The sequence below is a fragment of the Musa acuminata genome, chromosome BXJ2-9 (genome assembly GCF_036884655.1).
Source record: "Musa acuminata AAA Group cultivar baxijiao chromosome BXJ2-9, Cavendish_Baxijiao_AAA, whole genome shotgun sequence".
In the NCBI taxonomy this organism is placed as follows: Eukaryota; Viridiplantae; Streptophyta; class Magnoliopsida; order Zingiberales; family Musaceae; genus Musa; species Musa acuminata.
This window is the reverse complement of record NC_088346.1, coordinates 5,773,312-5,784,420: the sequence shown is the minus strand read 5'-3', so window position 1 is coordinate 5,784,420 and position 11,109 is coordinate 5,773,312. Positions and strand designations below refer to the sequence as shown.

The following is an 11,109-nucleotide window of genomic DNA, read 5'->3' as shown; positions in this document are numbered from 1 at the left end:
TTGGACATTAAATACAGTTTTTTAAGCTGTAAACTGAAATACATACTTTAAGTAAACTTAAAAGAAATTGGATAAGGCAAATGAAACATGTGTTTCAAAGGTTTATTCAGGGTGATGCATCATTCAAGAATGACAGGCTAATATCAATTACCTCCGCACCTTCAGCTCTCCTACCCAGGGTGATACATGAGAAACTGGTCACAACCATGCCAGTTGAATCAGGATCCAAGATAGCAAGCATACTAGCATGGTAGAATTGAGGATGCAGTCGCTGAAGTCATCACAGAAATTAGCAAATCTAGAAGAATATTTGATGTGACTACAATGATCTAAAAAGCCCTGATGCAAACACTCTATTCACTTCAAAATGCTCATCAATTACCAACAACAATATACTCATTTTTTGCAAGAAGCAACAATATACATGTCAATTCAATGTGGTGGCAGTTCCATTCCCTTATATTCTGATGTTTGTCTTGTTGTCAAAAATTTTCTTTAAATCTTTGTTCGGTTTACATACCACATTGGGACAAACTATGCAAAAGCTTTAGAATCAGAGCCAACCACTGAAAAGAAACATGGACATTCTGTCTTCCTCACAAGATGAAATTGATTTTTGTTTTCATTTGTAAAGATTCTAGTGTCTGAATACTTCAAAGAAATCATCAACCAGATGACCAGAGCACGTGCTTGTTTCAATTCATGGTCATAGAATGTTTTTTTTTTCTTTTCTGTATTTGTTGTGCTGCTGCAGTCTGTCTATCTGAAAAGAAAAACAAGAATATTACCGCAAGTTAGACGAACATACTCATTATTATTATACTAGTAAATATGTGCATCCAAATCAGGAAAAAAGGCCTCAATGACTTAAAAAAAGGGTTTTATTACAATAGGCTATCATTCACAATAAACAATCAGATTCCTTTTAAGAATATATGTGAGGCATTTCATTGGAGCACGTTGTGGGTATGAGAAATATTCTTCTGCTACGAATACACATTAAAAAATTTAATAAATCTAAACTAGAAAATCATAATCAGTTAAGTACATGCATTGGTTTCTTGTTTATATTCCAAAACTAGTCTTAAAGTATTAAGTTTACTGTATGATAAGGGGTACAATAGTAATATAAAATGTTTGACAAAAAATTTTAGCATCCATCTTGTTTCTCTTTTTAGAAGTTTATAAAGCATGAAATCATCAAGCAGCAGGAACAAGTAAAAACTGCACAGGAGAGTGGTTACATGTCACACCTTTATGTAACAGTATTAAAGTCTCCATCAATTCTTTCATAGAAAAGTAGGCTGGCTTCTGCAGACAAAACAGATTCTTCCGAGACATCTGATATTTCATGATCAGAGACATAGAACCATTGGCTTTGTTCAATTACTTGTGTGCCCATTGAATTGCCAGCACCCGATTTACTTGTTACTCTCCTATATGCTGCATAATGACCACTTCCTGATCTTCCATAGTGCTCAACAACAGAAGTAAGGAGATACATGAAACTCGTTGAGGAGCATGAGCTACTCACTTCACGAGCCTGCACCTGATAAGGAGGTAGTACAAGTGGCCTAAGTTACAGCATACAGGTAGTCTGAACAAGTCTTTGGAGAGCAGCTGTGTTTCAAGTTAAATTCCTTACTTCCAACATAAAATAAATGCACCAATATAAATTGGTAAAACCTTATACATTTAGATTTATGAATTACTAGAGAAGAAAAGTCATGCAAAACAGAACAACTAACATCAAGACATTATGATTTATTCGTGTTGTAAGAGGAAATACCATCCAAACTAGCATATTGTAAGATGAATTACTAGGAGAAATAAGACAACTGCACCATTTTATCTAATCTCGCCTTGGTATTAAAAGTTAAATTGACCATTTCACTCTCACCTCCGCAACTTCGACTTTGTCCTCAATAATAGTCTCAGCAGATGAGTCATCTGATTTCAATTCATTGCTTGATCTCTGAAAACTGCTTATTGGAAAACCATTCAACAGATTTTCTCTCCCAGTTCCATAGACATGTCCTAGCAATTGTTTTTTATATTGCATATTTATTTGGATCAGTCGAGGATCTAGTGGCTGCTGCTGCCTCTGTACATTACTCCGAGTACATTGCACTGGGAATTCTTCTGCCAAAATTTTCCTAGCTTTCATAAATGGAAAGAGGTCCAGAATGAAAGGAAAGGAGATATGTCCCTACAATCAGAACATTGTTGTTTCTAAATAAAGCAGATGTATCAAAGTAACTAAATCTTGAAAGTTCAACTGAATTCAACAAATTTGCAAACCTGAAGTTTGATGAGATCACCATTGTCATTCATTGAAGCACGTTGCAGATGAATGCACAAAATCTAGAAGAAATATATTTATATCATCATAAAATTTCATAGGATATTCTTCTCGTTCAGTTGACGATATGGCACCTGAACACCTGGAGAAAAGCTAGGTAGCAAAACAATGCTTTTGCTACTTCATACCTTGGGACATCGAGTGAGACATAGTTGCTTTAAAGCACAAGAAAACCCAGTCCATTTTATTTCCTCTTGATGAAATAGACTTTTGCAATCACAACAGTCCAGATTGACACAGTGGCTAAGCTTGTCAATTTTTTCCTGTATGATAACAAAAAAAAGTGCCATGAGTTGGATCTATATTCCTTGATACAAATGAAATAAGTGCAAGATTTTTTCCTTGCCACAGGAAAGACTAATGATGCAAAATGAAAGCACCTCATCCTTATCTGCGCTGACGGACAAGTACTTTAAAGCACCAATATGCCAACAGCGACCACAGCGGAAATTCTCCAGATGTTCTAATGCAGTGAACCTCTCAAGGCAATCTATAATGCTGCAACCCTCCATCTGGTATAAAGACAAAAAAGCAAAAAAATAAATAACTTTTAAGGGTTGTCTGCAAGGAATATATAAGTTAGATAAGGACTAAAACATACAGAACAAACAAAATGAGAGCCTCAATGGACATACAATATCTGCATTTCCATCCAGCGCAGGTGAGAGGGATAATGAGCGGAAATGCTCAATATCCAATGAAAGCTGTAGAAGCCAGAAAAAATAATGGTTAATTTTAAGGAAACTTATAGCTGCAAATATGCAAAACAAAATATAGATGAAAGAAAATGTTGAAAATGTTGCAAGGATAAAAAATACTCAACAAAAATATTATTAGAAGTTCAAAAGCTACTGATGCAGGATAGATACGGTTGGGTCTTGGTTTCCATTGTATTAGGATTAATCCTGATCATTGATGGCAATTTCGCCTGGTTCGGCTTTCATCGGGCTAACTTAACCGGTTTGAGCCCAAACCGAGATGCGGACCGCTCCCATTTCAGGCCGATCTAGTCCAATCCATAAAAAAAAAAAAAAGGATTAAAGAGAAGTCAGAAGTCATGATTAGTGCTTGCAACTTCTTCGTCTTTCCTCACGATCGATCCCTCTCCATGCATGGAATGTTGTCGTCCGCCATCGCCTAGCTCTCCGCCACCTTCTGTACGTTGTCAACATGGTTTTGAATACGCTTCCTTCTCCTTCTCCACCTCTTCTTCCATCTTCTTTTTCCTCTTCTTCCTTCTACTTTCACTTCCTTCTTCCTCTTTTCCTTCTTCCTTCTTCCTTTTTCCTCTTTTCGTTCTTCTTCTTTCTTTGCTTTCTCTACCTTCTTCTTCCCCTCCTCTCCCTCCCCAATGGTTCGCAATACGACCACACCAGTACTGGTCTGGCCATGGATCAACACACACATTTGGTAACCAAAACTACGAACCTTGATCCAGATAGTACTTTTTTGTTTCTTTTGGATATTTTTGGCCTTACTTGTGTACTTATTTAGAGATATTAGTATGGTTTGCTTGGACTTATCTCAATAAGTTATGGGCTGTGAAGCTATCCTAATTTTTTGATTTGTCTATAAGAAATTAAATTGATATTTGCTCGATTAGGTTAGTCAACTACGCCTTCAGTTTAATACAAATGGAAGTTTGTGTTTTGGCTTGAAGCCTTTGTCTATGTTTTCCTCTATATTATTCTAGTTTCCCCTGCATCTGCTCTCTATCAAATTTCGTATGACAACAGCCCTTCCTGTATCTCATTCTTGACATCTCTTTAGCTATCTCTTCCTTGATCTCTTAAATTTGAAGTTGAAACCATTAAGTTCAAGAAATTAATCAATTCCATCCACCGAGTAGCTCACTGGTACCTCAAAAGAGCGATGGTTTTGTCACAATCATAGTTTTCTTAAAAAATCATACTATTTCTTCTAATCTCTATTCCACCACATCATCTTGCCTTTCCTGAAATAATAGAGATCCAATATTTATTGGATCAATCTTCCCCCTAAGTTCTAAAATCTAAGTGTTCTTGATAAAAGAAACCAATCTGTTCCCCTAAGGAATCAAAGAACTAGAGAAGGCATCAATCGACTTGGTGAAGTTGCACAATGTAAGTGTCTTTACAGCTATCAGAATGTGTAGCGAAAGAAGTATCACAATGATCTTCGATGGGACAAGAATAGAGAATATCTTGGCAAATTTCTTTGAGAAGTTTAACTTGAAGATTGGAGAGAAGAAGATACCTTACCAGTTGGCTTGGCTGCATGATCATGAACTCTTGACAGTTGATCGCCAATGCCTTGCAAAATTTTCACTTGGAGATTTCATGAAATGTTTTTTGCAATGTTGGAGCTTGGTTTTATGATCAGAAGGCTGAACATAATACTCAATAAAATACCTATAAGATTGAAAATCAAGTCTACCTACTCAGTCCTTAAAAAGCCTAATAGAAAAGATGGAATAGCTAAGAATATAGTAGTATATGGGACATCCCATGTATGTCTCGTCTCTGACAAAAAGCATTCTTGGATTGTACCAGTAATAGTTAGCAAAACAAAATACAGGCTGATGTCATCCACTACAGCATTAAATATTAAATCCTTACAATGACAAAAAGCAAGTTTAGCATGGAATGAGACAATTATATTCAAGCATTGTATTGTCCTGCATAACACTCATAAATAATAAGCATTGGAATTGATGGTTTTTTCTTTGTAAGTCATCTACAAAAGGCTGACATACAGTTCCAAGGAAAGAATTGTTTGACACTTGTTTGGAGAGTTTCACAATTGAGCTACAGATCTCTAGGGTTCTAGGGCATAAATTTCATGGGACAAGAAGATGTTGGGTCTTAGATTGTAATCCACTAGATAAGAACAGTCATCATTTCTTTTTTAATATTTTCAGCCTTATTGTTGTCTTATTTTAGAGATTTACACGATCTGATTTGAGTTTGTCTCAATAAATTATACGCTGTAAAGTGAGCTATATGTTGCCACCAAGAGTTTAGATTTGGTAGGAAATCGTGAAGTGGGTTGCTCAATTAAATTAGAATTAGAGTAGTATTTTACCACTTTCTGGAGTACATATTTGCAAGAACTTTTGCCCCAGTTGTGTTTGGAATGATTATGAAATGTTCATGTTTGAACTCGAAGCTTTTGTCTACTGTTAAGTGACAAAACCTAAAAAAAGAAGCAAAAATTATAGACTTGAAACTTGAGAGAACCCATTATGTAGATTGCAGACAAAAATAAACAGACTAAACATACATACATCTGAGTGCAGATTGGAATGCAGAATAACTGGCTATCAACAAATTCCACAAACAGGTATAAATCTAACAAAAAATTGTGCATCTAAACGGTTAAATTGAAGAAAAATAAAATTCAAAAGGTCAAAGAAATATAACTGTGTTTTGCATAGAAATATTTATGTACTCCAATAACAAGTACTTTAGGTACTTCACATAATTGAACTATGGTACATACAGAACCCGATAATCATCATCCAAGATATGAAAGGCCATTACCATGGATGAACAGCTTCTACAAGTTAATATGCTTCCAACTGTTCCATCAAATGGCCCATAAATATACCTTCTCCATTGCTCATAGTCTGTATGGCTTTTGCTCTTTGGCTTATGTATCCTAGAAGGAAGACCAGTGATTTCCGCTAGAGAACTGCTATGTGGTGCATAACACTGCAAAACTTCTTCTTCCAAAGAACATAAAAGATGAAGAAATGCTTCTGCAGCATCCTACATAAAAAGAGAAGGCAACCCAGACAAAAATCCGTACATGCTGATTAGACAATGAGTGAAGTCTTTGAATGTGAAAGCCGTTTAACCACTACCTGTTGTCTAGTTAACTTGAAACTGCTAACATAAAAGCTCAAGGCGAGCATCACTTTTCGTGGATCCAAAATAGTCCTTTCATCATGAATAATACATAGATCTAAACAATAGGTAACCAAAATTAATTTGGAAGTTGTAATGAATTGCACATTAACTTTGAGCTACAATTTAGGCAATAACACATATTAAACTTTAAATGGTCATAAAAACATCAGAAGTATGAAATATCTATCACAGATGAAGGGAGATATAACACTAATAAAACACCAAATCCAAGAACTGATCCATCTGGAACCTATCAGATAATGGATAGGGGTTTGGATACATTACAACCATCATTAAAAATTTCGGAGGAACACGAGAACACGAAGAGGAGGAAAAGCAGGCGAAGGAGTTGGAGGAAAAGGTGGTGGCAAGAGAAGGAATGGGGATCAGTGAAAGGCAGCATAAGGAACAGGGATCAAGGGGGCGGAGAGAGAGAACGAGATGACATGAAAAGACGAAGTGTCTTATTGAAAAAAAACAACTAAAAGGGGAGGGCTGGAAACTGTATTGAAATGGACAAAAAAGCCTCGTCCATGTGTCAATTCAGCCTCGGACCAATAAATACTGCCTAATATATATTGGTCCAGATAAAATTAAAAACCATGGTTACAACATAGTATACCCCCTAGTAATTTTACCTTCTAACAATGTTGTCAAAGTAACAAGAAGCGGCATATATTCTTCAATTGATTCAACATCCATAACCAATAAATTTCGAAGAAAGGAAACAAAGCAGCTACAGCTGGCAAGTGCCTACAAAAAAATTAGTTTCATAACTTTCAATTAGAAACAGCAATTATAATGAAAAGGTAATAGAACCTTAAATGCAGCTTAGAACCATAACTAGCCAAACATTTGATTGAAAATGCACTATGTGATCATAAACGACCTGGAAGAAAATCCAAGTACGTGTTGGTGTTGGCTTAAGACCGTAAGTAAATCAATTTATAGAGTTCGATCAACACTTCCAGATGATAAAAACTTAGCATATTCATTCAGAAATCTTTGAAAATAGAGCTCCTAGTACTCTTAGTGATGCTCTATTAAGAAACTGCAATTTCGTCCAAACAGATACATATCAACTAGTTTTATTGATTCCGACATGTACTGGGATGCAGACCTCTCCTTTTACAGCGATCTGGGTCGGTACAAACGTTACCGCCTGGTAACCCTGCGAACTGGGCTTACCATCCCAGACTATTTAAAAGCTAACCCCAAACTGAATCCTCATAATGTACAAACTAAAACTAGCAACATTCTGTGATTTAATTCCCTTAACAAACCTCAATCATACGAATAAGTCCATGCAGTCGAACCCAAATAGTTCATACATTATGGCTTGTCGTTGTTGCAATAGTGATTCAAGGCACTAAAAAATGGCATCAATATCATGACTTAGAAAGTATCAAATGTGTCAACAATTCAAGCCCTCCAGGAAATTTAGTAAATTATGCATTTGGGAGTGTAAACATTCAAACTACTTTTACATAAAAATAGAAATTTTAACGAAGTATTCACAATGTACCTGGTAAATAAGAGACAAATTTAAGTGTGTAATGCATAGAATTGATGTAGAATGCATTTGTAGGCATCACTTGCAATGAACTGAACGCATAAGGTTGTGCCATTAGCGCATATAGATTTTCAAATTTTCAAGATAATAATAAAATAATTCTTTTTACATGATCCTGAAAAGTATTATGCAAGCATGAACTAGTGCAACTCTCAGTTTAAAGTAAGCACCTTGCTATAGATTCATAAACTAAGAGTGGTATATGACAATATTCCATGCTGTTCTCAAGCTAAACTGTTTAGTTTTCAATTTTGTTTCCTCAAACATTTCAAATTGGCACAACCATCAGTGAAGCATTCATGAACATCAACATACAAATTGTGAATTGCTTTATGATGTAATGGGACTTACCTGTAATGTTACATTCATCAACATACATTTTAAAAAATTGCTATGGTGGTGTAAAGGAACTCACCTGTAATATTACATTAAGAAAGCAATTGTTCCCAAGATTCTTTAGACCAGCCACATATATGATCTCAGATGAATCATTTCCCCCTGTCATCCATGGTAGATATAAACTACCAATATTACTTTCTTGCAGTGCCATGTACAAGCCTGTCATCCCAATCCCAATCCCAAGAATACTAGCAACAATATGATACTGAGACAGATTCAATGCTTTGTTGGCTGATAATATCTTGTATCCATGCTTGACTTTGTGGATAAGATGGTAGATATTTACTTCTTTATGCTTCATTGTGTCCTGATTTATGTTAAGCTTGTGCACTTAAAGAGGATGCTCTTGAAATGGATTGGCCTGCATATACATACTTTCATAAAGCAAATACATAGCAGTTTTGATTTCTATAGATAAGGCCAAAAGAAATAAAAATATAGTCATACTAGAAACATATGGTAGATAATTAAACATGGACTTTTGGCTCTTTAAACTAGAAACAATTTTTAGGCAGTAAATGCATAACTAGAGTGTTAGTGCCCTCACTAGTTTCTTTACACTAATTATTCCAGTCCACAGAGGCCCCAAAAATGGAAATAGTTTTGACATTTTCTCATGGGACATTATTTATTAATATATACTCTCTTAGAGCTTCAAGTCATAATAAGTTCCATCATGGAAAATAGAAATTTCAGTCCATGTTGCATGTCTACTTCAATTTAGGCTGCAGGTTAGTATTTTATAAGATGCTCATTGACAGTAGCTGAGAATACTCAAATTATAGTACTCAGGAATTTCACTGACACATATGCTATCAATGTCCAGTGATTAAATAACAGCACTCAAAACCTAACCTTTTTCCTTTCACACCAGAAAAAAAGCAAGAAACAATAACATGAATAAGAAAAGTTCGAAGTATGGTTAGATTTTTCAACACATCTATACATAAAAATCTCAAGGATGACCAAGTTTATTGATTACTAAGTAATAACAGCTCAAAACAGATGGTTCATCATAAGTGATTAATTACTTGTTTAGGGAAAAAAATAACTTTTTTAGAAGAAAGGATCCTAAACTCTTTTTGACATAACATATAAAAATGTGCATAATATTCAAAAAAACACATTTGAAGAGTGCAACTTTATCAAGAAATGCAACTTTAGTTCAAATTGGAAAACAAATATCACCTTGCTGAAGTGAGGAAGAACTGGATATTTAGGGAATATCATGATATTGATGCTCATAAGTATTTTTATAAAATGTTATCACCAGAAAAGCATGTCGCATATATTTCAGAGAAAATAAGATTATATGACATATTTGAAACAAAATTCCATGATGTATATTTTTTTCTCAAAAAATTAACAAATAAAAGTAGACTGTTAACATTTGCAAGGGATACTTATTAGCCATTTAAAAGAAAATCTCATGGCATATGATGTTTGCTAATGATGACATTCGATTGATGAAACAACAGCAAAGGCACATTCAAAATGAAAGTTACAATCAAACATTTTAAGATCTAAAATTTCAAATTACACCCAAAAAAAAAAAAAGTAGGAAGCTATTAGGAAACGAGATGAAGAGATTGCACACAGTAAAATGAAATAGTTGTAACTGAAAGGAACATCTTAAATTTTGTATGAGCCATTGACTCCTTAGGATAAATAAATTTGTAACAATGAAGTAAAAATGATTATGTTACTAAGATGGACAACTCAGAAGGGAAAATGATCATATCCATAAGCAACTAGAAACAACTAGAAACTCAACGGAGAGAGCACAATGAGAAAGGTGCATATATGGTGATTATGACATGTTGAAAAAACAATCCACAAATGCACCGAAACAGTGAAATGGATAGTTCAGAAGGGAAGGTTCTTATCTCTGGTCACAGGGCTATGGGCATAATAGTCTTCAGATTGCTGCTCCTGATATGAGTACTGCCACTAAATGATAAACCATTTTATATTGTCTTACTAATCAGGATAATTTTAATGCAAAGTAGTTGAACCGGAAGACAGATGCAGCCCTAAGAGGTGCTACTTAGAAACAGCAGCAAGACCTTATTAGACTTTGTGTGCAACATATTTGACATCTCGTGTTGTTCATAACCTGTTCTTACCAGTTAAAAGTGCAACCTAGTTCTGTTCCTACCAAGTTCCCGTCGATTACACTTTCTAACTCCTTCAGTTAGTTCACAACATATGAAGACTAAGGCCTAAAAGACCTCCATACCCTAAAATAGGAAGCCTTCGATGGACAACATCACGAATGATCTTGCCGCTATCGTATCAATAAAATCAATATTCCTACTCTGTGCGTTTTTAGGTACTGATGCTCAAGTTAGCCACAAATCTTTCAAGAACCAGCATAGCCCACGTTCAGGAAGAAACACAATGAAATGCGCCAAGAAAAACAGCTGAAAGAGATCGATTACCTCAAACAAGAACACTCCCGTAATGGAGCGGCAAGACCAACTTGTATCGATACTTATTCCACAGGGGAGTAGGAGGAGGAGGAGGAGAAGGGCTCTTGAGCTCCCGCCCCTTTTTCCGGCGTCCGGCCTCGGCTCTTCTTTCGCTTCTCCTCCAGTTAAATAGGCCGTGATTGTACCTGATCGACCCGTCACAGCCCAAGCCGAGCCGAACCCTGATTTCATCAGGCCATCAACCATCTGCACGACAATTAAAACACAAAAATGCGGATCTAAAGGAACTTGGGCGCTGATTTGGTGAGCCGACCGCGGGTTCAATCACCGTCGGAAGCCTTTTTTCCGGTCCGCAACGGTTTATTGGCCGGTCCTTTGAGTCGACTCGAAGCAAGAAGGAGCCGAAACAGAAAGGTCGAGAGAGAGTGGAGGAAGAGTGGTGCAAGTTTGTCT

General features: G+C 35.8%; 1 protein-coding gene across 4 annotated transcripts; it reads right to left on the bottom strand.

Moving 5' to 3' along the window:
• Positions 1-325: 325 nt before the first annotated feature.
• On the bottom strand, positions 326-10,848 carry LOC135622797 (ubiquitin carboxyl-terminal hydrolase 27-like). Of its 4 annotated transcripts, none has more exons than XM_065124982.1 (12): positions 10,666-10,845; positions 8,241-8,598; positions 6,891-7,005; positions 6,207-6,307; positions 5,884-6,111; positions 2,998-3,066; positions 2,743-2,874; positions 2,491-2,625; positions 2,302-2,364; positions 1,901-2,209; positions 1,254-1,549; positions 379-763 (listed from the first exon to the last, which is right to left on the bottom strand). In XM_065124982.1, exons 2-11 carry the CDS (start codon positions 8,523-8,525, stop codon positions 1,256-1,258), a joined length of 1,731 nt encoding a protein of 576 aa, XP_064981054.1. In that variant the 5' UTR covers positions 8,526-8,598; positions 10,666-10,845; the 3' UTR covers positions 379-763; positions 1,254-1,255. The 4 variants fall into 4 exon arrangements, with proteins under 4 accessions (XP_064981056.1, XP_064981054.1, XP_064981053.1 ...); XM_065124981.1 differs by having other exon boundaries at positions 8,241-8,585; positions 10,666-10,843; XM_065124984.1 differs by lacking the exon at positions 1,254-1,549 and having other exon boundaries at positions 326-763; positions 8,241-8,585; positions 10,666-10,848.
• Between the last annotated feature and the right edge of the window lie 261 nt (positions 10,849-11,109).

Excerpts from the sequence above, each read along its gene's own strand:
- LOC135622797 (XM_065124982.1), bottom strand. The coding sequence starts at position 8,525 with ATGAAGCATAAAGAAGTAAATATCTACCATCTTATCCACAAAGTCAAG. Across the intron at positions 3,067-5,883 it reads GTAGAAGCTGTTCATCCATG|CTTTCATTGGATATTGAGCA; the intron begins GTAATGGCCTTT and ends TGGCTTCTACAG. Across the intron at positions 2,365-2,490 it reads GTCTCACTCGATGTCCCAAG|ATTTTGTGCATTCATCTGCA; the intron begins GTATGAAGTAGC and ends TATTTCTTCTAG.